We start from the raw sequence: 27,891 nt of genomic DNA, 5'->3' as shown, positions 1-27,891 counted from the left end.
TCAAGCTCTGTTGTCTTCTCTTAGTGACTCAAAAAATGATAAGAGCTGATAAAAGGCAGGGCGCTTTTCTGGTAGCTGAATGAAGCAAAGATGATGGGTATGGTTATTTAATTTTGAAATAATTCAAGAACTGTAATTTGCATTAGTTTTTCTTGATTTTAGCACACAGTAATTCATAGAGACAGTGATGCTTATGAGGTAAAGAAAATTCAAGTTACTTTTTGTAACTTTCTTATGTTCTGATAGCTTTATCTTTTTTCTTTGCACCAACATGTCCTCAAATATAAGTTATATGTCTAATTTTTTTCTGACAATTATATCTAAAAAACCCCCAATATCACTGTCATTTCATGGTATCACCAGTAATGTACTGAACATTATCTAGTGGAGTGCATCAGGGGTCAGTACTGGGGCCAATATAATTCAATATATTCATTAACAATTTAGACGAGGGAATAGAGTGTACCATCAGCAAGTTTGTAGATGACACTAAGCTGGGAGGAGTGGCTGACACGCCAGAAGGCTGTGCTGCCATCCAGCAGGACCTGGACAGGCTGGAGAGTTGGGCGGGGAATAACCTAATGAAATTTAACAAGGGCAAGTGTAGAGTCCTGCATCTGGGCAGGAACAACCCCAGGTTCCAGTATAGGTTGGGAAATTACATATTAGAGAGCAGTGTAGGGGAAAGGGACCTGGGGGTCCTGGTGGACAACAGGATGACCATGAGCCAGCACTGTGCCCTTGTGGCCAGGAAGGCCAATGGCATCCTGGGGTGTATTACAAGGGGGTGGTTAGTAGGTCGAGAGAGGTTCTCCTTCCCCTCTACTCCGCCCTGGTGAGACCACATCTGGAATATTGTGTCCAGTTCTGGGCACCCCAGTTCAAGAAGGACAGGGAACTCCTGGAGAGGGTCCAGCGTAGGGCAACTAAGATGATTAAGGGAGTGGAGCATCTCCCTTATGAAGAAAGGCTGAGGGAGCTGGGTCTCTTTAGTTTGAAGAAGAGGAGACTGAGGGGGGACCTTATTAATGTTTATAAATATATAAAGGGTGAGTGCCATGAGGGTGGAGCCAGGCTCTTCTCGGTAGCAAACAATGATAGGACAAGGGGTAATGGGATCAAGTTGGAACACAAGAGGTTCCACTTAAATTTGAGAAGAAACTTCTTCTCAGTGAGGGTGACAGAGCACTGGAACAGGCTGCCCAGGGAGGTTGTGGAGTCTCCTCCTCTGGAGACATTCAAAACCCGCCTGGACATGTTCCTGTGCGACCTCACCTAGGCGTTCCTGCTCCAGCAGGGGGATTGGACTAGATGATCTTCTGAGGTCCCTTCCAATCCCAAACATACTGTGATACTGTGATACTGTGATACTGTGATACTGTGATACTGTGATACTGTGATACTGTGAACAGTTCTTTGTTGCTAGTGAGAAACAAATCATAATCCACAGACAGCTGACTAAAATTTAGATGAAGAAGAACAATAAATCAGCATAATTCTTGGCATAGCAGACACAGATGTCTCAAAATAAAATGAGCATGATGAGCATTTGACTTAAAGCTCCTCAGCAACTCACAGATGGTGTAACACATCCTTCTCATTCTAAGGGTGGGGTCATTTCAACCAACATTAGAAATCTAAAGAGTTAGATGTCTCATCTAAATTAATTGTTTTAAAATCTCTGTGTATGAAAGCAGTTATTTGCTATTCCAAAGTGACTAAGATAAAAAGAATAAATAACCATGCAGAGGTACCAATAATGGTCCTGTAACTGTGAAACAAATTTAGATAGTTGTCTTAGCACCCAAATTTTAAACCATTAAAATTAGGTGAGAAGAAACCTTGTACATTATGTTGACATTGAAAGGTATTTTACTGTTACTTACTTAAACACATGGTTCTGAGAGGAAGAGACCCAACCTTCCTTCATGTCCCGTTTCCTGTACTAACAACACCCTGAACTAGACTTTTATATCAACTCTACTACACACAAGCAATGTCTTTTATAAGGGATATTTTCCACTGTGAACATCAATTCAGCTATGAGCTGTGGCTCCTTGTGACTCCTATTGTTTTATTTTTTCCAGTTTGCATGTGCAGATATACGTACCTCATGCCAGCAGTTGTACATTATCTGGTAGATGATGTCTGAAACCAGTTGCGGTCTGTAAAGTCTGTATCCTTGAGAAACTTTCTCAATCACCTGCATGTTATCATAAAGCTTGTAGGGCTGCTTTCCCAAAGTGAACACTTCCCACATTAATATACCTGCAAAAATATTCATGGTAGTGGAAGACAAGAAGTGAAAGTAAAGAAATACAAGATAACCCCTTTTTCCTGGAACAAGACACAGATGCAACATGTAACTGATCTGACTCTTTAAAGAGAATATTGTCCAAAGAAAAGTGTGGAGGTGACTGACAGCTGTGATTCCGTACTCAAATGTAAACCAACTTCTAGTAGAAGGTGAAGTTACATTATACAGTTAGTATTTGATGTGGACAATAAGGGACAAAGTCCAAGACATAGCAATCTGTGGATTATAGTTTTTACAAAATACATACAAGCATCCCCTTATATAGGTGTGAGTATATTTGTTTGTTTTAAACAGAGAGGGAGAGAGAGAAGGAAAAAGAAAACGATAAGTATAGGTATCTATGTTTTTAAAGAATAAATCATAAGAAAATTTGTACCAATTTTGTGAAGTGAGTGAGATATACACTCCTTTGGTGTCAGAAAGATTTCTGAATGCTTTATAGTGTCAGCTGCACATGCCTATAAGAACTAGATTACACTGAAGCAACAGAAAGACTGGATAATATCATAATCATTAATTCATAATGAAAGCTTTGCAAGAAACAAGTTTTGTTGTAATGGAACATGCGTGATAATCATGCCAACTGTAAAATAATAATAAAAAAGTGAAATATTTTTTTCATGATGGTATATAATACTGACGGTAAAGATTTTTTTAAAAAAATAAATTTATTAGACCTTTATTTTCCCTCCAGATTGAAAGCTGGATCATTGTAGTGTCGCAGTGGGATCAGAGTAAAATGGTACCTGAATCCCACTTTTCCCTCATGAGAACATTTAAAATACAAGATTATTTGTTTTCTGACACCTGCTTTTGGGATATGAATAAATCAGTCAATTATTTCCTTCACCCGTTAAGCATTCATTAGTTTAAAACAACCAAACAAGAATTAATGAATCCCACTCTCCCCTTGCTTCCACTGCATCAATGGATAGTGTTAAAATAAGAAAAGACCTTCTGAGGAAAAATAATGTTTCTCACTGAAGTTAATGCCAATATTGAAGTTAATTATAATAAAGCCTGGAGCCAGGATTTCATCAATAAGAGCAAAAAGAAAAGATATCACCAGAAAAATCCAACTTCTGATTTAATCATATGTATTATAAACAACTTGTAAAGGGCATGACTGAGCTGTTTATCTGCAGGAGTCATTAATACATTGGGACTAGATGAGGTTAAAGAAGCAGCTCAGCATTTGGAAACACTTTCATCTGCTTTATTCATCATTGTTCAATGTCAAGAACATGGGATTGCCAATTTTTCATCAACCTGATAGCTGCCAAAATTTTCCTACTGGAGGAGCAAACCCGTGTAAGTGGAATTTAAGCCCATTCACAAAAGACTCCCTTTCCTTTGACACATTTTGCAGACTTTTAGAAACAATGAACAGACTCCAGGGATTTGTAATTCATAGCTTGAAAACCACTGAAGTAGAAGTTCAAATATTTGACATTCCTGAGTAGAAAGTGATCTGCAAATACATATTATTTTTGTGGAGATACAGAGTCCCAGGTCCCACAGATTATCTTGCACAGATGGGTTACGTACAGAGTCTACTCTGATCTCTGTGACTAACAGAAAAGCTCTTGGGCAGCACTGATTTATGATCTAGATATGCCAAAGGTACTGTCTGGTCTCCACCGCCAACTGTTTACAATATTAAACACATATATAGCAAATGGGGAACTGGCAGAGTTTCCATGTGCTTAGAAGAAAAACAGTAGGGCTAAAAAAATCCAAAGAAGATAGGACTTGGATGCATAAAAACATTAAACAAGGACATAAGCTATAACTGCTTTTTATGTTACTTCAGTGTGTAAATGTCCAGTGTTTCTGCTTAAAAAGCTGAGGAAATTCAATTGTAATGGTATACATGCATACGTATTTATATGTCAAATTCCATACACACCAAAGGCCTATACATCCGACTTGCTGCTAAATTTGGTGTAATGAAAAACTTCTGGTGCTGACCACTTCACTGGAAACTTGGTTCCTAGTGAGCTTACATACAGGTCATCCAGAACATACCTACAAGGCAAGAAACAAACCCGGTTGTGACTGAGTTACAGTGAAATTCTATTTACTGCTTCTTCCTTGTACATCACAAGGCTCCTAAGTAAAGCCTGAGCAGAATCCCCAATATCCAAAGGATACCTGATGAAGGCATTAGCTACAATGTATAGAACAGATAATTGCTAACAACTTATTAGAGAAATAATGCAGGATCATAGAAATATCTGTTGTAAGGCCACCTAGCCTGGCCTCCTTCTCAAATAGGTTTGCTCCCATCATCACAGAACCATAGAATAGTTTGGGTTGGAAGGGACCTTCAAAGGTCATCTAGTCCAACCCCCTGCAATGAGCAGGGACATCTTCAACTAGATCAGGTTGCTCAGAGCCCCTTCCAGCCTGGCCTGGAATGTCTCCAGGGATGGAGCATCCTCCACCTCTGTGGGCAACCTGGGCCAGTGTCTCACCACCCTCCTTGTAAAAAATGTCTTCCTAATATCTAACCTGAATGTCCCTTCTTTTTAGTTTAAAACCACCACCCCTTCTCCTATCGTAAGAGGCCCTGCTCAGAAGTCTGTCCCCCTCTTTCTTATAGGCTCCTTTTAAGTACTGAAAGGCCACAATAAGGTCAGATAAGCCATGGCTCTGTGTAGTCAAATCTTAAAAGCCTCCAAAGATTGCAATCGCATAGTCTCTCTGAGTGTCATGTTTCTTTATTCCCTCCTGAGGAAACAACTTATTTTAGTGTTCAGCTATCTTGAACTTCCAGAGCTACAGCAAGCAGCTGATGTCTGCTGTTTTATCACCCGACACTGATAAGATTTATTTGGCTCTATCAGCTTTGTATTATAAGTCGCTATAGGCAGCTTTTAGATCCCCTCTTGGCCTCCTCCTCATGAGACTAAGCAGCCTGCTCCCTCAGCCTCTTCTCAGAGGACATGTTCTCTAGACCGATCATCCATAGAGGCTGCTGATTAAGATGTTTGGCCTCCAAATTAGGTGAAAATCTTGTACACAAGGTAAACTCTGAGAAGTCTTTAACAAACATGGCTAATGAAATCCCTTAGATGCAGCTGACCTTTAAGCCTTAACTTTTTGAGGCAAAAGAACAACTTTATTCTAATCCCATAGCAGCTTATGGTCATTAATGGAAAGGAAAAGGAGACTTAACTTTCCCAACAGCCACTTGCTACCTAATCAATACCAGTAAATGACATACACACTAACGTTATAACTTCACAAGGATCCCAGTTCTTTTACTTACCTGGTCATCCCAAAGTCAGATACTTTCACAGTCAGATTGCTGTCAACCAAACAGTTCCTAGCAGCCTTTAGTACAGAAATTAGAAAAGAGATGAGCATAAAAAATACAAAGAGGAGCAAATAATGTCATGTCTTGGTGATTTGCTAATAATAATTTATACTCTCTAGTATTTAAATGAATAATGACATTCTTTGATCAAAGCAAGTAAGTTTGCAACTGTAAGTGAAGAGTAAGTAGCTCTCTTATTTTATTTTTCAACTATTGATTCATTGAAAAACATTCTTTACCATTATCCCAACTTTACAAATAAGGACACTGAGGGATGAGGCAACAGGGGTGAGAAACCCACATTTACCTAGAACAGCAACAGAGCCAGAAAGTAAACCCCATCTTTCAAATTGTAACCTACTCCAGGGTCCTTTTCAGTAGTCTAAGAATTTACCAAGGCATCAAAAAGTGAAAAACGTTGATTGGGTTATTTATAATGTGCTATAAACAGAGTGGAGCAATGAAAGATGATTTGAACAGCTTGATTTATGAAAAGTTCAATATAAACCTAGTTCTGCAAATGATCCCTTGAGAACAGTTATCTAAGGCTGTATTGTCTGCTGGCGTGCTTATTAATTTCTGTGATACTGTTTGCATCTACAGTTTTCAACTTGAAATCAAGCTCAAGTTTTATTTCCATTTTCCCACAGTGCACAGACAGTTTTTAGGAAACTGACTTTATTTTACAAATTGCATTCTGCTACTTAAATTGCCCAATATTCCTGATTTCTGAATCAGGGTGTAAAAATTGGTGAGGTATGGGTTTAACAACTTTTTTTACGCATAAAGACAATTCTTAGAAAGCATTAACAAGACATTTGAAATGCGTCCTGAGGAGACTGCACCCCTATTGGAAAATTAAGCAAGTGTGTAACACAAATTGTCACAAATCTTCCTACAAGATTTCGAAGGCAAAATACTGCTACTGACTCTGAAGCACAATGCACCAGGAATTTGGCTAGGTTCACTTTCAACAGACTAGTAAAATAACAGCTGCTTTCCTCCAAGCCAGCATTCTTGAAAGCTAAGTTTTGAATAAACTTTTGGTCCAAGTCCTTGGAAGGCCTGGTCCCTTCATCAAAAGCAACTTGAAATACTCTCTTGGAAACTGATAGAAAAATGTCTTTAAAAGACCTAGGCAGCTGCAGACTTTCAAGTCCTGCTGCTCGCAATGCACAAGAGTAAATTCCAGTTTATCCCAGCAGTGTTCATACCTGTTTTATAAAATGAATAGTTCTCAATTAGAAAAACCCCCAACTCATCAAAAACCAACCAAAGTGACTCAAATATTTAATGTTGCACCACTTGCTCCTGGAGGAGTGCGGCATCACTGGACAGAACCCTTTGCTTCAGTGGACTGATTTTACATTTGGACATCTGTGCAGCTACATGGTGCATAGATCCTCGAGGCTCAAGCCCACAAATGCAGGCAGCACAGTATGTGCTGTGTAGACCTGTCAGCTCAGCCCTGAACATGTGGGCAGTGATGTTTACAGGTGGCTTTAGTGCTACTCATCCACAGCTGCATTGTATTGACCCAGCTATGTGTCTCTGTTCAGGGGACACCACCACTTTCTGGGGTGTGTGCTGGCAGAGCCAGTGCAGCTGTGGCTGGCCCTGAGGGACAGGGCTGCCCAGCATCACATCATCCCCCTACCATCCCCATTCCCCTTGTCCTGTAGGGTAGCTTACCAAATCTCTGTGTATGAACTGACAGCTCTCCAGAAATGTCATAGCATCACAAATGTCATAACATATTTCCAGAAGCTGAAGCGGTTGCAGTTCTTTCCCATGACTCCTCAAGTAGCTAAGCAAACAGCCATTAGGCATGTATTCCGTCACTAGGTAGACAGGATATTATTTAGAGCATACACCATACAGTCTAACAAGTTTGGGATGATTAAGTGTCCTGAAGTAAATAAAAATAAAATAATCAAAGAATAAATGAAGATTCTTGTGCATTTCTGTTCTTCAAATATTAATACAACATACTGAAATAAATTATTGAGGCTGGAAACAGTCCCTTCTCAGACTTCAAATATTCCTTTTTAAGAAGAACTGAGTGTCCTTCTGTTAGTTACTTTGAAACTCAGTATTGATGGCAATCAAAAGAAGATGCAGTATTGATGAAATGACAGCTTTATAGTCAAAATCTGAAATAGGATTTAGCAGAGTAAAAGTGCAACCTTGTCAGTAGGAGAAAATAGATATGAGTTGGTGGGGTGAACCTTAGACCTTAAGATTTTCTACTAAATCTATGTTGCAAAATTTTCACATTGAGAATCCTGATCGTATTAGATAGTTAACTGACAGGAATGTGGTACATTCCTTCAGGACACAAGATCTTAAAAATATTCCTGAATTTGTATGCTTCAATTATAATCTCATGGTATTTCATTTGAAATTCTTTACCTCTTTGGAGTCACAGACTAAAACTTCAAGTTTCACATTCATATTTTTGGCATTTCCCAGTTATTCATTTGTCTCTCATTCCTGCTTGCAGGAGGGCAGGAAAAGCTTTCTACACTGTCTCTGCATAAATGCTTATGAAGCAAAGTCTTAAGTGACGTATATTGAAACTCTGACTTTGTGGAAGAGATGTTAACTGAAAACTTTGTAGATGACTGTATCAGTCTCTTTTAAGTTCTTTTGGTAAACGCCAAATATCCTATGTGGCTACCTATTTAGCTTGTGCCTAATGTACTTGGTGGTACTTAATTTTATTTTTAAGAGGAAATTATCTTTTCTCTGTGTGCCATATGTTACTGGCTAATGTTTAGTGAGATCATTATTTCCAAATAATTAAGCAATGCCATAACTTACATCATGGTCTGAGCTTCTTCTATGAATTCATCTTCTGACATTGCTCCCTCCTTAATCATCTTTATGGCCACATCATGTTGTCCCTTCCACTTTCCCAGATGCACCACTCCAAACTGACCACTCCCTAGCTCTCTCAACAGGACAATTTCTTCTCGTTTAAGCTCCCAAATTCCTAGTGGGACAAAGGAATTTATTCAGTAAAAAAAAATGGACAGATGCAAGCATGATATCCCCCACATGCAATGCTGTAGTTTTCTCTAGAACAGGGGTGTCAAACTCATTTTCACCAGGGGCCACATCAGCCTTGCGGTTGCCTTGAAAGGGCCGAATGTAATTTTAGGACTGTATAAATGTAGGAGTAGTTACTGCAAGGCTGATGTGGCCCCTGGTGAAAATGAGTTTGACACCCCTGCTCTAGAGGGCTGCAGGACCACGTAGCACTGAGGTGACACACCTGCCTCTCACCTTTGTTTTTGAGTTATGGAAGGAGACTACACTTTATACAAGTGCTGTTTGCTGCTGCTTAGGCTTAAGCTATATAAATAGATTTGAGAAAGATTAATGCATCAAACGGTGGTATATTTTCATGTAGGAGATTGGAGACCAAGTATTACAGTGCCAGGTAATGTGGAAAAGGGAAAGAATAGCCATTACTCAGCTGTGCTGGGGAAGGAAGCATGCCAGGTCTTGCACAGTTGATATAAGACCTGACATAAAATACCTTAAAAAGGGCACAACATAAAGTTTGTTATAAAATGCCTTCACATTCACATTGCCCTGGATGTAGTAGAGATGCTCTTGTAGGAAGGGATACCCCATTTTATAGAACCATAAAGTCTTAATGCTACATGGGAAAAGAGGAAGCTGCAGAATGGGCTATTGACTGAAAGACCATTCTTTCCATATTTTCACATTGCCTCTTGCATGGACAGGTGGAAATGGACACCAAACAAAGATTCTGTAACCTCCTGCAAGTCTGAAAGCAGTTATGATTTTCTGGTTATTCTTTTCTTGGTGTCCAAGGCCGACAACAGCTTCAAAAAGGAAAGTTATCTTCATACCATTTCCCAATGAAGCTGTGGTTGGGACTTTATTTACTTGTGTAGACACTGCATACCAGAGCCTTGTCACCATGTCTACAAAGAAAACCTGTTAAAGTTCACAATATATTATATGAGAAGACTAATGTCTTCTGAAATAAAAGAAAACACAGGGAAACTAATACAACCCTCTCCCTGCCATATTACAACCACCCAGGTAATAACAGATACTCAGTATTCAACAGCTGCTGCATCACTTTACAAGACTGAAAATTTTCTGTGCTTAAGGGCTAGTCTAGCAGAGGTATTGCAAGAAGAGGTAGTACAATACCAAAAAGCACTGCATAGCAAAAGAAAGCAATTGTATTGATTGTGAATATGTTAGATCACTTTAGTTCCACTCAAACTGACCCAAAGGATGTTTCAATATTTAGAATATTCAGTACTGGAAAAGATCCACCATAATGCTAAGAAGTCCAGAAACCTGAGCCAAAGCCATTCAAGTAGAAAGAGGATATAGGGTTACCGTCTGAGTTATGCTGATGGTAGTGTATAACTTGGGAATTGATTCAAAACAGTGATTTTCAGTGAGGTAATACTTGTTGTCAGGGGGTTTGTGCACATGGTAATGTCTGACTGTTCCTTTTTTACTTCTGAAAAACATCACAAAGTGCTGTACACGTCAAAGCCTTGCAAAGTGCCTTTCAAACCCTGTGTTAATTGATTAGTTGCTGAATGAACTGCAACACTGCATCTGGTCAAATAATAAACTATGTACTAGATGTCACCAGGAAGACTGTCACATTTGCCCCAGTCTGCTTTTCCCTCCTTATCACCTGCTGGCTCTGTAGTACAGGCTCCTATAACACTGCAAACTTCTGCTGCATACTCTAATGTAGTCTGGTGGTTAGTGCTTGTCTCCCAATATTTACATGTAGAGCAAAAGACTTCCCTGTACTGCCCTTGCAGTTCTGCATCTAATTTTGAACACCTTCTCTTCCCCTTCTTTGCCTCCTTCCCACGCCCATGCCCATGCCCATGCCCATGCCCATTCCCTTTCCTTTCCTTGTCTCTCACTCTTGAGACATCCCTCTTCCCCTAGGTTATGTGCCTGTTACCTGCCTATGTTTAGGTCAGACAATTCTTGACCTCCATTCCCCTGTTCAAGGAGCCACTGTCGTGTATTAATTCAAATAACTAATATGACCTGAATGTGCCCGAGGTCCACCTTTAACACAGTGTAGACAAGTCATAACAAGCAGCATACCCATAGCGTGCTCACAGAAATGGTACACATTCTTTGGATACTCACTCAGGAACCTTGCTATATACAGACACAGTGTACATTCCTGCTTGGCTGGATTTCCAAACCATAAAAGCACCTTCTTTCCCCTAATAAATAAATAAGCAAACAAACAAATAAATAAATAATGTTATGGGGAACAATGAGGTTGGAATTCATTTCAGTGAATTTTAGGCTTTTACACTGTAATGTCCACAAAGCAAAGAAGGAGATGTGACTCATCTGACCTCCTTTACTACATTAGGACTACATTAGGACTACATTAGGACAAGAGGAATTATGTCTTAGAAATATTTATTTCTCTCCACTAAAAAGAGGGTCTAGGTAACTGGTTGTGGTATCCCACTGTGAATGTTTAAAATTAGGTAGCTGTACCCCAGCCCAGACATGAAACCTGTTTTGATGCACAGATACAGATTTATAACCAGAGAGACAGAGAACTGTTAACCCCACCTCCTTCCTCATGTCCCCTCCAGAGGTGGTACATGTTTCAAGACCCAAACACTGCCACATACATCCCATCTGAATAAGAGCTTTATCCACCACACTCAGTTTCTTTACATAGTGCATAAGACTGGTGAATTTTCTATTGCCAAAGTAATTCTGAATTACCAAATAAATAGAAAGATTTTCACTGCACTCTATTATATTTGGATTATTTTTAGTCTTCATGTGGTACTCCAGTTCTAACTTTCACTATCCACTTTTACTTCTGTTAATGGTTTACCATGCTGGGCTGGAAATTCTGGTTTTCAGAGTTCATTTAACAGTTACACCTCTAATGTGCTAGGAATGGCTGTTGCAGGGAGGAAAGAAGACATCTAGAATCTCACGTACAGGCCAAGGTTCAATGCTGGGATGCTCAAAAGAAACTCCATGTCCCCTTAAAGTTAACTGGAGTCAGGAGTTTCCAGCACCTTTTTTGGACTGGGACAGAACTGCCTTTCTCCAGTGATTTGCCACATTTGAATTTCATGAACCTAGGGTGTAGGTCTACGGAGAAGGACACTGAGCCAAGGCTCCCAAAGAGTTGGGTTGTGTCAAAATTGTTAGTGGCTGAGTACGAATCAGACCATGAGAAAGCAGCAAGTCACAAATGGAAAACTTGTTCACACAGCACACTCAAACACGAAGCACAGCTGAGGCTGGGGCTCCTTCAGGAAGCTACATGAACAAATCTTTCTGCAGTCATCTGCTGTAGAGACTTATACCCCTGTCTAGTCCTATGGTGCTATCTATCCTTGCTACTAGTCAGCTGCGTCCAGCCAACACTCAGTAGACATAGCACTGAGTTTCCTCAGGGCAACCTGGATGAACTTATTTTACTCCATATTTTTATATCGTACAACCATCACAGAGGATTCCTCTAGACTGACCTGCAGAAAGCCACACTGGAGGAAACAACACAGGCCCGGCGGTAAAACCAAAAAACAGGGTTTTGAGGGGAAATGAACTCAGTGTGTCTTTGTTCCAAGTATATTTTTAGAGGTGTGTCATTTGTTCATTTATGTAGAATAGCTATTAACACATCCAGGCATGTCTGGAAATCTGTTTATCAATACCAAGTTAGCACAAGAATTTCTAGAACTATGTAATACTACAGCTGTTTGAAGAGCATCAGCATCCTCTAGCTACACAGTATAGCAAAGACAGCAGACACAGAAACATTTCCATTGTAGTTCATATACAAGCAATAAAATATGTGTAGGACCTTCTGATGGAGCAGTTGCTCAGACCAGCATACCAACTGCAAAGAGAAATATTTGGCTTATTATTCACAGGCTGATTTCTGAATAAGGCACAGCCAACACATGAAAAATGCCAGACATTGCAAATGCTTTCAAAACTACTTTTAAAGCTGTAAGGTAGACTTGTGACTTGTCCTGCATATGTGAATTTCGGCCACGAGATCAAATGGAAACCACTAGTTCCCATCTCATGCACTCTGAAATATCTGGTCCCACTCCGTGACTCTGACTTTTTACAGTAACTCCTTAGAAGAGGATCCCGCTGCCCTAAAGTTCTTCCACAAGCTTTACCAGCAGTAGTTTGCTCTGTCTCCTGCAGACCATGATACAGCTGCATCCCTGAAAGCTGGGAGGTACATAATTCTCCTCTAACCTTGAACCTTCTGGTTGTCATTGTAATTAAGGAAATGGAGAGATCCCAAATGGAGGAAAAAAAGCCAAACATGCTATTATATGTCAGATCAGTTCAGGGAGCTCCAACGAAACCTTTTTAATAGAAGTTACCTTCTATGAAGTATCGCTTTAGTTTACAAGACTGTTTTATCTAAATGACTTTTTTTTTTTTTTTTTGTCTGAAAAAAAATACAATCATAGCTTTGCAAGCTGATGACAATATCTATAATTATTGTCATTGTTATGACAGCCATACGTGGGATACCTTTGCTTTAGGTATAGAGGACATGTAAAGGGGAAAGACAATTTCTGCCCAAAGAATCTTTTGGTTCTCACAGAGATGTATTCTATATACTCACTCACGCTTAGCAATACTTTGCTCTTCTGCCAATATCTGTTCACTGACACTGGAATTTTCCCTGCAAAGACAAACAACATGCTGATATTGTATAAAAAAAGTTCATGGAAAGTACCTTATTTGTATTAAAAATCATACTACATATATTTTTGAGTAGTTATGGTCTAAGGTGAATATTTCAAAAAAGTTGAGATATATTTAATTGTCTGGATTTTCTGACTTGGTAAACACTTATATGGCCTTTTTCCTTCACTGTGCAATGTGTTAGAAAGCCAAATATTCTCTGTGCATGCTGTAACAGGCAAAGGAACTCCATATCCCTTTAGTGACCTTATGAAGAGATTGCATCTACCTTTTCAAAATGTCAGGATTTCCAAAACTGCACAAACCTAGACTTTCCAAATAAATGTTCTTAGTGTGACAGAAAAAAAAGAGTTCATGTGGCCAAAAAAGTGGCCTCTAAAATAACCTCTTGTACAGAAATAACATATATTTTTAATTTTGCTGCCTTTTACAGGATACTATAAGAGCAGGGATTTTTAAAGGAAATTTCTGAATCTTGCCTAGTGTTGTTTACTATGAGACAATCTGTTTTGTTTCTGTGAGATTTTTGGTGAGATTCATATACTTAAGGAATAAATATGCTTGCAATGTTGTGTCATCTTAATAAGAAGGGAAAGATGGATCTGATGTTTCACTTAGACAGACTTGGACTCTACCCTGTACTGGACTACTCACATACACACAAATGCACAAGAGTGCTAGCAAGGATGATTTAATGCTGAAATAAGAGTACAAAGATTGAAATCCCAGCATCATTGAAGTCAGTGGCAAAACCGTATTGATTTAAATGAAATCAGAATTTTCAACTGATGTTTTTTGCATTAATGTATGAGTCAAAAAGACAAATTGTATCTGATTCTATACCTTTCAGTAAACTTTATTCTCAGTACTCAAAAAGTTATTTAAAAATAAATATATTCAAAAAATATGCCTGATCTTTACTAGAGTGGTGAGGAAAACATTCAAGCAGTGAATGGCTGTGTATTTATTCACCTTGGTTCCTCATCATTCACAGACAACTTTCTCAAGTAAGTGCTTGGTACAAAACCTTCACTCCTGTAAAATAAACAGTTCAAAGTTTAGCTATCGTACATGACTCCATCTTAAATTTTGTCCCTTAAAAGAGGAAAAGGGATTCATCGCAGAGTCACTTTTTAGAATGTCACTGAAAGAAATGCTCATGGTTAAAACATTTCTGCTTTTACTTACCATGTAGAAAAATACAGAAGTAATTTCTTTTAGAAAATTACATTTCAATGAAGTACTCTTTTTGCCAGTCATTGAAATGACTTCTTCCTCTGTGATTAGTTTCATCATAAGCAAGACTGGAACAGCTGCTCAGCAATATCATTACGTGCCATCTCAGTTGCTGTGATGAAGGATGCCTGTGACTAATGGGTGCCAGCAGAGTATCCAAGGTCAAACACAGAAAATCCATGGGTAGGCTCAGCACTCTTCTTGACACAATGCCAGATGCAATTGAGAAGCTAAGCTAAGTGCATATGGACAGATGAGCTACCACTTAAAGCAGTTGACGGCATGGGATGTTGGACCTAAGTTATGGGGCCAATGAACATCTGTGGTTATAAGACTGTGGGTTGTATGGTGTACCCATCAGAAAAATAAATAGGGGGAATAAACTTTGTATTTGAATATGGATGGACACAGAAAGGAAGGGTTTCTTCAGCAGAACAGAGTGAGAAGAAAACTGAGAGTGCATGAAAACAGGTGAAACAGGTAACTCCTTATGTTTGTTCCTGCCACATTCAAGAAAACAATATCTTGATTTTTTTTTTTTTTTCAGTCAGAATTTAATGGTTTGGTTATGATGTATATTTGACGTGTTCTTAAAGAATCAATACAGCAAAAGCCTCAGTTTCTCAACCCAAAGAAAAACACTGTAAATCCCACTGTAGATCCCTTTCTCTGGATCTCTTACTGCTCCTTCATTCATCTCAAAGCCCTCTACTCAGGGTCTATAAGCAGAGCTGTCTGTATTGTCTGCCTTTACATAGCCATAAGCAGTCCAGTGAAGGTATTTAGGAGCATATATCAGTTTACTAATCTTTGAGTTGTCAGGGTTGTGTGTGTGGCGTTCTTCTTCCACAACAGTACACAAATCCTGTGAGTTATCAAGTGCAGACACTTTACCTTAAGTTAAAGTTGTTTTATTTTTTTGTTTCCTCACAGTCGTAAACTTAATCACTGAATTATGAATGGATCAAGTAATTTCATTCTGTTGCAAACCAGCCAAGGATGGTAATGAAAATGGAGTTGTACAGAATACAATGAGGCTTCCAGAGCAATGTTTAAAAACTACTGAGGTGACTGTAGCATGGATCCTGAAAGGTACCAGGACTGCTTGCACTATTTTCTATGAAGATAAGTGGAAGACCACGATCATGGAATGAAAGTATTCTGCAGGGCATACTTACCCTTGCAAATCCCTTACTTTCCACCAGTCAGAATCTCCCTCTTGCAATACATAGTATTTATTGCTTCTGACAAGCTGGATAGCTGAATTTCCTTTAGGTTCATAGCTGTATTGGGCCACAGCCATGTTCAGGACTGACTTGTCTGGTGATAGCACCTGAGGCAGGATTATACGCTTCTGCTTCTGAAGACAGAGGAAATAAAATGATAAGGAGATGCAGCACAGGGTACAGTAAGAAATAACACATGATGTATACATGGGCACTTATATCGTCACCATATATAGTGATATTAGACAAATTAATCAAAGCTAAGAAGAAGGGCATGAGCAGCTTTCTCCTCATCCATTTAGTATCTAGCACAGCTTAGATACTGCTGTCCACATTTGTGAGACAGGTGATAACAGAGTCAGCTACCACATTAATGACACTAGAAGCAATTAACTTTGAGTGGAGGCTGACACTACTGTAATAGGAAGCTCTCATTACCAAAATCACATGATAGACTTGACTTCATCAAAAGCATCCCACCTATCTCAAGCTCATACTACTTAATGAACTCTTGCATTTCATGTGCTTTGGACACCATATGACCAAATTGTGCTTTACTATCATTAAGTACAATGATGTCCTGTTCTATCAAAAGACTCCACCATAGTATTATAAAATAACTTTTTTTTTTTTAATGGCTTTTGATCTATGGTAATGTTACCATGAAGCAAAACAAGCATTAGTCGAGTGTTGCTACTAATCACTGAAAAAAAAAAGCTATGCTAATTCTAAATCATTCCCTTTCCTTACCATGTTTTATTGATGTTTCTCTGCTACACATGTTGGATATAAGGAATCCCACTCTTTGGCACCTAACTTTTCCTGCCCAGAGTGAAACATGTGTAGGTATGTAACTATGGAATTCATCTTACCTCGCTTTGACCCTTGTCTTCATGTGAAATGTGTTATCCTACAAAAGTGTCTACCTCTCACCACATTGTTGAGGAGGTCTACACAAATGACTAGGATGAGAAATCTGACATTAAAGTTAGTGACATCAATCAAGTCATAGACAAAAGAGCATCTAAAATTAAGGCACTGACATACATTTAGAAATCAGGGAAATGTCATAACTGAGAAAATCCAGACATCACAGTTCTTTAAGAGCAGAGAAAACTACACTTGAAACACTGACAACAAAGGATGTGGGAAAATAACAAAGGCTTAGGAAAAAAGTCTCCAAATAGTACCTGTTTACTATTGAACATGACTGCAATGCCAGGGAAGAATGCCAAGTATTCTGAAGCAGGCTGTGGTTCCTTTAAATCAAGTCCAAGTGACCATGGCATTGTATGTTTCCTTGTTTTCTCTTTATTGACATTTCTTTAAATAAGGAGAAACCAAAGAGCCAAGGGAATGCCTAATTGAGTGCACTGAGCCAGAAGACACACATGATCTCTTCCTGCAAATACACAAAGTCTTAATCTGATTTCACTAAGTTCCAGTGGAAATACTCATTCTTTAAAGAGGTGTCACTCACAGCAGAGTCGTCCTCATTTGACTAGAATTAGGTTTGTTACTCATCAAGTAGTACTACTTGACCCCAATAAGGGTGATTCCTGTTGATCTGTCTGACTTCGGTGGAAAGGAACTTATAGCTTGAGGGTCTGTGTTAGCCAGGGTTCAAGTCTTAGACTGCTTTGTGGAATAATGACAGAACTAGAGTTGCCTACAACCTCCAGAAAGAGAAAATTATAATACAGAGATGAAACGGATTTCTCTTTAAAGTCTCTAGTGATGTTAGAGCAAGCTGATATTCAGTAAACATATTTATGAGCTGATGTGCACCTCTGAGTTTTGGCCTTGGTAATTTTTGGACATTAAATTGTTCTTTCTTAATTTCCAGTGTTTTGCTTACAGAACAATCAAGGTATCATCCTCTGTTGGAGCTTTCATCTTTTTGTGTGAGCAGACGAAAGTGCAAAGCATTGGCCAAAGCAAATGGCAGGACGAATTATGTAATGAATTTTTCTTTGTCCAGCCTGCCAGGGAAAAGAACCAGCCAAAGATGAGCACATCATATTTGTCTCTGCTAGATGTGTATTTGCCTGTTGCAATATTCTGGATGGACTTCATCTGTAACCTGGTACAGATTAATCTCTTGATATACAGCTTTCCATTTCCACCACTGGCTGAAAGCCCCAGAGCATTTCCTAAGAGTAACTGAGTGGATCTTATTATTTCCTTTATGCTGGCAGTGATACTATTGTGGTTTTCATATTGACGACTGTATTGCTGTCATCTAGAGAACCGTAGGTGACAGTCTGAGATTCAGCTGCAATGTGCATATGGGGAACAGTTACTATCTGCACACTGCACCCAGCTGCATACAGCTGGAAGCATGTGCTGGATCACTTCAGCTTCTGTACACTTTGTCCAACACGTAAGCAAGAGAAGATACATGTGTGCACTCAGTGGACTTCTGTCGTCTGATCTCCTGCATTATTGGTCGGACCTACATGAACCATTTGCCATTGCAAAGACAGTGGATGTCAGGTGCCAGCAGAGGTGAAAGTGTTTCTCAGGCAGGAAGGTCCTGCTTCCTGCAGTTATCAATGTACAGGGTAAGTGTCCACTGGTTCCCTTGAAGGGACCTTTGTGCCCACTGTCCTTTGTGATGGCATCACTCTTTAGGAACCAGCTCCTCTGTAGGAGACTAGAGGTGTAACACTGAACTGGTAGAAGGAACAAAGGCATCAAAGGTGCAGGATGTGAGCATGCAAAAGTAGTGTCTCCGGTCAGCTGGGAAGAAAACAAGAGAGGAAGGCTTGAAGAGGAGAGGTGTGGAGGGGTGAGAGACATGAGCTGAGAGGCAGCTGGGAAGAAGGCTGTGGGTATGGTGGTACTTCTGATGATCAGACTGAGTAGATGAAAGGGCAAAGTAAAAATGCACTGAGGGCTTATAGAAATAGCTTTGTGACTAAATATAGGCTGTTCCTCACCAGGAAAAGTCAGTATTAGCCTTCTTAACCTGATTATATCATATGGCTTGGGAAAATGAAGTCAAGTTGTTCTGAACAGATGTGTGAGTTATAGTATCTGCATTACTGAACCTGTTTTAGAAGGATCCATCTAAAAACTGTCATGTTCCTGCTTTTTAAATTTCCCTTTCAAAATATCTTCTCTGAACTCAGGCAGATAATAAAAATAAATCATATAGGTCTAGCAGAAACCAATATGTTCAGCAGCAGATTTGCATGACTGATGATTTTTCCAGATAGGCAGAGCATCTCCTGACGGAAGCCAGGCAAAACAGACCACGGTATTCAAAACAAGTTACGCTGCTGCATGTTCAAAATGCTATTACTTTCAAATCTCATTATCAGAAAAAAAATGTCAAAAGCTTCTTTGTTCATAGCTTCTTTCCAAGGCTTTATTTATTTATTTATTTATTTATTTATTTATTTATTTATTTATTTTCCCTTAAAGCTCCATGTTAAATCTCCGGTGGTTTTATCTTCTGTATCTTGGTAATCTATGTGTTTGTTAAAGCCCTGGCTGTTAGTGTCAACTGTATACACAAAAATCCCCACTTTGTTCTTTTTTTTTTTTTTTCCTTTAAGTTACTTTGTGATTAACAGAGAGAACCTAGGAAACAGATCCAGACTGTATTCTGAAGATATAGAAGAGAAGACAAATTAAAACAAAGCACAAAATAAAGATTTAAAAATTCCATTATTTGAAAGCCAATTTGGTTTAATTTGGAAGAAGCTGGGGTAACAATGGGTGGATGAGTCCTTTTTTAAAGAGGTAAAAACATCATAACTTAAGCCACTTTGTTCTTTTCTATTCTCTTGTCATTGTTACGTCCTTCCCACCTACAAACCTCAATAATTACACTGGGAAGTAAAATTGAGGTGAAAGATACAACCATTGCCCTTATATTGTAGGAGGAGATGAATGAGGAAATAAGCACAGAGAGGATATTCCAGTCTTGCTTTTAGTCTTAACATGGTCACTTGTTGCCCTTCTTCATTAAGCAACTGCTGTACTAGAGGACTCAGGCTAAACTAGGCATGAGCACTGCTTTTCGGCACCCTGGGGTCCTGTTATTCTCTTTGGGTCTGTGAAAGCCTAGCTTTCTCAGATGAACAGTAAAGCCCAGTGGCTGCTGGTGGGGCACCACCGTCTTGGGATTTATTTTATATAAAGTCAAGATATAGGCAAGATCACATAAAGAGCTCAGGTGCACTTCGCAATTGATCAACTCAGAGGCTGCCTGTGTAGAGTTGGGCTAAACAGACATTCCTAAACAGGCATGTGTACTCTTGACCCAACCCCAGAGCAACACAGCCTGGGACTTGCCTGAGATAAAGGCAGTTCACTCATCATTTCTCACCCACGCAAAGCGGGTAAATTTGTTCACATCTTCAATTACAATGTTTTCTCCAAGTACTATGAGCACCATTTTCACTGGGGAGGGTGGTGGAGGAGGGGTTTTGCTTTGCTAGGAACTGTGACCTCCTACACACTAGAGAGCTAATTTTGATGGCATTCCCTGATCCTACTGGAAATAAGTGTATAAAGTAAAAGGCTTCCCTACGAGGGCTGTAGCCAGTACTGCCACCAGCATATTAAAGTGAACTGCGACTTTCCCAGTTTGCCACATGGAAGAGGAAGATGAGTCCTTCCCTCCGACATGCTGGTGAACACAAGGATACTGAAGCTGCACTGCAGGTTAAAGGTCCACATCAGCTTCCAGTTAGCAGCTGTTTGCAATTCTCTATCCCATCCTGCAGCGCTCCTGACCACCTGGATGCCAGTCTTCCCCCTTAGCCAGATAATGAAATGTTTTCACCTACCAACATTTGAGGGACTGGAGGCAGAGGTTTCACAGTCCTAGTTGTGCAACACAGAGTCACATCTAGATGAGAGGGAGAATTAAAGAAAAAAACATTAATTTAAGTAAGGCTTTATCTCTGGAGGTTTTCTCACTTGGAGATCTATACAGTGGCAGCAACAGCATCATAACAGCTGACATTTCACCTCCCTGAGGTACTAACTTGCTTTAGTTCTGTATTTTTCAAACTTCACTTAATTCATCTCAGAATCTTTAAAAACCCCACCAACCATTGTTTACATCTATGCCAAAAAAACAAATTTGGGGAAATTTGCGGTTGCATTTAGCTCTGTGGTTTTCAAAGCTCTGTTAGCTTATTTGGTTGCATACAGAGGGAAACACGTATGTCATTTTTTTAAAAACTTTTTTTTTTTTAAATTAATTTCATTAGCACTTTTAGTTCATGAAGCAGTAATTAAGAAATACTGCTTTCCATAACCCAGTGGTTACAAGGCTGAAGCTGTCTGTAGTCATCCCTATGTAGTCAGTCTCTCTGTGCTCTGCACGTTTCTGTTAGCAACCTCAGGAACTTATTTAGGAACAAATTTAGAGCAGATATAGCACTTACCCTGCATGTATTATTATCTCAGACAAAAATGAAGTATTCAGCATGCCACAATTATCTTTTTAACTCCACTCTTGGCTAAGTCCTCCATGACTGGTAATGAGGTATTTCCTTGTCCTGGCAACTGAGTGGGGGTCTCATGGCCTTATTTGCTTCCATAACAAGTGATTTTGAAGGTAGATGAAGCTATTCAAATTACTGTTACAAATCAGCTGACAACTCTTTACATTGTTTAGTGTTCCATAATGATGAGACGTGTACTAATAGTAGATAAGCCTATATAATTTTATTAACAGTTTTCAAAAGCAAATGCTTGTTCCAGGTAGTCTCACAGATCTAGGTCAGGTTCCTAATCACTCACACCCACATTTCTGGATTTAACTTTTAATTTTGGGTTCATTCTTTTTTGATTGTGACCATAAATGTTTAAGATCAAGGTTCAATTGTGATTGAAATCAGTGGATCTACCAGTACTCTACAATTCCAAATAATCAAGCTTTAAAGGGCTGAAGCCCAAATACTCATGAACTGCTGTTCCATCTCCCAAATGTGGCCTTTCACTCTTAAGCATGTAGACAGACATGAGGCAATTCCCTTCTGAAAAAGTGAAACCTAGGAGGGTGCTGCTCTACAGAGTTTCCTCTATCAGTTTTTATAGAGAAAAACTAGAACACCTAAATAACTGCAACTAAGTTCTACAAGAAAATACTTCAGAAAACCATGTTAAAATAATAAAAAAAAATCTTCATTTAAATAACATATTTTAGAAAAAAAAATAATTATATATTCATATAAGAGTTTTACTTCTATTTAGTTATGAAACTATTGTTGTACACTTATTCATCTACATTCTTGTGCTGAATTTCTATTGTTCCTACCCATTCATCTTATAGGATGTCATCACAAGAAGGATTTTACAGCATAAATCTACAATTTAGCTAGAGATCTTAAAAAGAAAAATAATTCCATCTGGTTTATTTTGTAGGTAAAAATGTCACTACCATTTGATCAAACACAGCAGATATAATTTAGTGTATTATTTCCCCTAGTTATACTATAAGCTACAATGTATAACAGCTATGATGTTAAAAGGAACTTAGCATGTGCATGAAAAGGTTTGAGTAGATTAGCTTTTGTATTGATTATAGTGCCTTAAATATCCATGTGATTTGGTAATATTGTGAAAAACATCAATGAGACTAATCAAACAAATTAAAGAACACATTACATTTCTCCCAGATCATACATCCAGGAGCTGCTTTACAGGTCTGCTTGCAACAGAGAAACTTGCCGTTGATGAAGAATCTTTTGTGGTACTTGTTTAGTAATTCAGAATTATCTTTAATTTCTGGAAAGTGCAAAGAAACCAAAGAGAAAATGACAAGCTGCAAAATGTGAATGTTCATTATGATCAATAGTGTCTGCTGCATTAAACCATGGGACTCCAGCATGCTTACTGACTCATAGCTCTAGGCACACATCCTGGTCACATTTTTATCTCTATACCATATTCTTCTATACAAACCCAAATCTGAAATTCCTGTTTTCCAGCTACCTATTCCTTTGAGAAAAAAAATCTATGTGTGAAGATGGAGGTACCGTACAACCCAGTCAAACAACAGGATCCAACAGCTATGATTCAAAATCAGAGATCTTATAAAGATTTCACTACCAATAAAAAACACCTAATTAAAATAAACCATGTTTATATATCAAAATATACTGAATATTTTCTTAGACCTATCTGTTGTAACAAAATTATATTCACTGATACTCAGTATCAGAATAGATACTCGATAACCCATATGGTAGATCCAAACTACCATATATTTGTTAGAACACATTCCATATTTGAGTGCATCAGAAGGGAACACCAACAAATAAATACTTATTTTATATTCAAAGCACTGCCTTACTCTTACTCTTACTCTTACTCTTACTCTTACTCTTACTCTTACTCTTACTCTTACTCTTACTCTTACTCTTACTCTTACTCTTACGTTTACGCTTACGCTTACGCTTATGCTTACGCTTACTGCCTTACTCCCCAATACTATCATTGTGCTAGTGATACATGAGTTCTGTAAGCCAAAACAGCAGTTCTGGTTTCAAAAGGTATCTAAAAGAAAAGTAGAACACGTAGAATGAGACTTTAAAAACTGGTTGTGTCAAGACAGGCTTTTAGTCCTGCTGTGGAGATGTAAATCCAAGATTCCTGAACACGTGAGACAGAACAGCAAAAGGATCAGGGCTCTTCTTGGTGACAAGTGTAGCCAACAAAGTATTTGTGCTACTGTTTGTCTCGTTTGCATTACAAAATGTATCACTTACAAAACTTGGTTCTTCAAAAAGTTCATCTTAATGAAAATCTTGGTTTCTAGAAGACTCAATGTAGTTAGTTTGCTGAATGCTGGTCCACATTCTCCATAGCACTGGCAAATTAATTGACATACTCTCACTTCTGTGCATGCAAAGGGAGTCACAGAGAGGCAGCTCATACAAGGGCTTACGAGTAAAATTGCCAGAGGATACTGCTCACAGCTCACTATAGAATGCCTATTTTTGTTCTTATGATGGCCGGCATGTGTAAGGGCTGCCCCATTCGATATGAGGTTTTTGCCTTCACTGGAGTTATGCAGAGACACAGCTTTCTGCCCATAATTTATGCTTTGCATGACTCTGATTTTGTTTCCTTGAAAAAAAAGAGGAAAATACAAAAGCACTACAAAATCAAAATGACATTTATGCAGATAAGTGCCATACTAACCATGTCAGGTATGGTTGTCTATTAACTTGCATTGGTAAAGGCTGAATATATAATGAAGATTGAAAATGCCCATAAAAATAATAACAAAAAAAGTTTTATTTTGACTTATTTGTCAATGAAACCTTCAGCCTTTAAAATTTTTAATCCATTCTTGAAAATACTGTGTGTTTCAACCAGGCAGTGCTGATGTATGAATGAGACTAGAAACAGGTGACAAAGAATGGCACAAAATGATGAGGCAGGAGCATTTTCCTCTCTCTCCTCATGTTGTTTGAATATTTAGGTACACAAAGGAATAGTATTACCTCTATGCAAAGTTGTAAGCCAGCACTCCCGGCTTTCTTCATCAGCTGCATAGACACAGAGCAGGCCGCCCTTGTACACGATCTGGAAGAGGTTGGGAAAGCCACAATGGTGAGAGTGTAGTGCCTGAAAGTATCTTACTGTGCAGGAGGGGAAAGGAAAATAGGCTGGGAACCAAAAGCATAGGCTTTGTGGACTCACATCCAGCTCCCGCAACTTACTGACATTTCTCAGTGGTCACTTATATCACTGCCATTTCATAGAAATACTTCATTTTTCATATTAATTATTTTAAATATGAATATAAATATAAGTTTAAATATAAATAACATAATACTGCCTTAACCAAAGTGATTTATGTCCTAAAGCACAGTTGTAGAAACAAAGGACAACATCGAATATTTTTGGATAGTCCCATCTTCTATGTACAAAAGACCTTATAACCCACATGTAAACTCTTTCTTTCCACTTCAGTTTTTCCATATTCATCTTCCAGCTTTTGGCTCATGTTACACAAGGCCAGACCGAATGCTCACTGAGTCCTGGAACCCATCTCTGACAATGTCCAGGAATACTGAGGCAGAGTACATGCTCAGTGCAGCTGTACAGTGATCAGAGAATCCCGATCCAAAGGTGATGCATTTATAATTCATAACCTCTGAGAGGTATTTTTCCTCTGGGAGTACATTCAGCTGCCTTTTTAAGGAAATAACTAGTACCTACAACATCCTGCAGTAAGTAGTCCTACAGCTTAGCCACGCAATATGAACAGTCAGCTTCTTTTTCTTATTTTCAGCCTATCTTCTGCTCACTTTGCTTGAAGCCTACCTAATAATTACTAACATCTGCTTTGCTTTTTGGTGCTGGACTGACTGTGTGTATGTGTCTGTGTTAGGTCAGGGTTTCATTTCCCTCCTGTACATTGCTTTTCAGTCATTTGCACTGAATTTCAAATGCCTACTATATTGGTTTTTTTGTTAGACTGAAGAGCCCTCATCATTAAACGTGTACTCCCACTGGTAAATATGCATGACTGATTAATTAGCTTCCTGTCTCTTTATTTAGTTAAATAGTGGAGCCCTGTGAGCTCTACTCTTTAACATGTTATCCATCCAATCTATTAGTCATTGTGAAGTCTCTCCTTTGACCTCCCTTCAGTTTACAACATCTTTCCTCAATTATAATCACCACAACTAGACATAATATCCTCCTGGTGATCACAGTAGTGTCAAAACATACTGAGTGCTTTTATTCAATATGTGCCTGCTTCCATGTCCAAGGATGCCATTAGCTCATTTGGCCACAGCATCACACTGGAAATTTATGTTCAGCTATCATCATCCTAAAGTCCTTTTTAGGGACACTGTTTCCCAGAAGAGTCATCCCTACATACTTTACCCCACTCAGCTGAACTGTGCTCTCCTGACATAAATACACTAATTTAACATAAAAGCATCAATCAGTGCTGCAAAACTGGGGGAGGGAGAAGGGAAAGGAAGGCTGGAATGACACCTGGGATCAACTAGGCAGGGAAATATTAAGTATCCCTCATGAGATTGCCCTTCAGCATGGCAATTATTGCAGGATCATGAATTAATGCAGTGTTCAGCAACCCTGTTATTCACTCTAGCATTCTGCTGCTTGCAGTTGCACTGTTTGGCAGTGCCACTCCAGGTGTGGATCTGTGGCCACTTCTCACATCTACATGTCCTGCCGCCCATAGAACTGAGATTGATGGAGGCCTTAGGAAGAACTTGAGCTGGACAACTGAAGCAGATGAAAGGCAGCGAATTTGAAGTTATGGTTTTTGCATCACATTTAATTCTTGAACACGTGTAGTGCTTAGTATAGCTGCATCTTCCGATACAAGGTGTAACCTTGGATTTCCCGACTGTGGCACATTTGAATGGTAATCAAGCAGTTAGGGGTCAAATCCTGCACTTGGTATTTAAGCCAAAAAAAATAAGCGGAAAGAGAGAATGAGAATTAAAATAAGAATTTTTAAGTGCTTAATTCTGCCTTAAAATAAGTGATAATCACACAGGATAGTGATCTATATATTCCAGATCATACTAATTGCATGTCTGATAGACCTTTGAACACAAAAGAAACAGGACTTGATCTAAATTCTGTCACAGTCAATTAATAATATATCAGCAAAGTCACAACTTCAGTAGTAGGGACTGATCTTCTTTTTGCTCTAAATATCAGTAGCACTCAGTAATTTCAGGTATCACCACTTAGAACAGGAACAATAAGAAACATTAGGATGACCAGCATATTTCACATGAAGTGTAAATGAAACAGATTTCATGGCTAACCTGAAAAGGATATTGTCTTGCAGGAGGTGCTGATTCCTCAAGATTTACTGTCTCTTAATTTCAGTTGACAGCTTTTTGCTTCCTTTTTTCTAAGAGACAAAAAACATAGCAGAGTGTAAACAAATGTTGAGACAACAGAAAGTATTCTAGTTGGATGATTTTGTGCAATTTTGTGTTTCAAGCTGTATAAGCTATAGGTTTGCTTCAGGTTTGCTAAACTTTAAAAGAAAAGCAGTAAAAAACCTCCTCAGTACTCTGCCTGCATCTAATACATTGATCAAATTCCTTTTTAAGTCAGTTACAGAAATTACAGGACACAGCCCTACATCTGAAAAAGCATCTGCTGCAACTGCAGAAGTACAGGGAAGAAGGGGTGAGTAAAAGGGAATGAAGAAGGAAGAATTAAGAGGAAAAAACCTTACGAGCAACTCAGATGCCTAGCTATGTTGTTAATAATTTTGTTAAGGTAATGGATCTTACTCTCACTGAGCTTCCCTGCGGTTTTGTAATGTCATGCAACTCACAGGAGGCATCTAAATGTGTGAAAAGGAGTAAAAACTTTAAAATAAGTTGCCTGGCACATATACTTGCATTCCTGATGGGAGATCTTCTGAATGAAAAGCCGACATTTTGTGGTACACAGTCACTCCTCAGGAAACAAGAATAGTTTAACCATCTGCTTTGTGCAACTGAGGGATGAGGTTCTGAACTAATAATGCCTTATACAAGTAACTTCTGAATCCAGTTATTTACATCAGTTCAGAGGGAAAGCTGAACAAGGAAAAACATCCCTATTCAAGACAATGTGTAAACATATGCCAATGTTAATTACGTGCTTGAGTTCTCTTTGGTAGGACACAAACAGATGCTCAATGGCAAGCACAACTGTAAGAGTTGTTCTGATGCTCTTAAGCCTGCAGCTAAGTGTTTTCCTGAAATGAAACTAGGATTTGATACCCTATAATTCTACTCAAAGCAAAGTAAACCTGTTGTTCTAAACTTAATGTCTGATCAAGTTTCACAAAAGAAAACTAGAGGAATAAGGTAACACTAGAAAGTCTTAGAACTATTTACTTAAAAAAAAATCTTACCCCATAATAATAAGAAAGATTTGCTTTCGTTAAAACAAACAACCTTTTCTTGTAATTAACTGGCGATATTTTTTTCTTTTGTTGTGACTTCTTTAAAACGATTTATTCTAAAATTGTTTTCTTCTCCATTATATTCCTCTAAAAGAACATAACA

At 38.7% G+C, this 27,891-nt stretch overlaps 1 protein-coding gene across 1 annotated transcript; it reads right to left on the bottom strand.

Moving 5' to 3' along the window:
- BMX (BMX non-receptor tyrosine kinase) lies at positions 1–27,866 on the bottom strand (the record flags this gene model as incomplete). Its single annotated transcript, XM_082076271.1, is given in 24 exon segments — positions 1–75; positions 2,111–2,268; positions 4,227–4,233; positions 4,237–4,345; positions 5,592–5,656; positions 7,332–7,496; positions 7,500–7,548; positions 8,463–8,634; positions 9,524–9,598; positions 10,029–10,058; positions 10,061–10,155; positions 10,815–10,894; positions 12,517–12,552; positions 13,212–13,216; positions 13,310–13,365; positions 14,361–14,423; positions 15,803–15,981; positions 20,653–20,714; positions 22,484–22,603; positions 24,328–24,409; positions 26,647–26,702; positions 26,705–26,735; positions 27,738–27,839; positions 27,843–27,866. Coding segments are annotated over 24 exon segments (1,896 nt in total).
- Positions 27,867–27,891: the final 25 nt, after the last annotated feature.

Source organism: Streptopelia decaocto, assembly GCF_964273445.1.
Source record: "Streptopelia decaocto genome assembly, chromosome: 1".
Lineage (NCBI taxonomy): Eukaryota > Metazoa > Chordata > Aves > Columbiformes > Columbidae > Streptopelia > Streptopelia decaocto.
The sequence above is the reverse complement of the archived record's forward strand: the minus strand, read 5'-3'. Positions and strand labels throughout refer to the sequence as shown.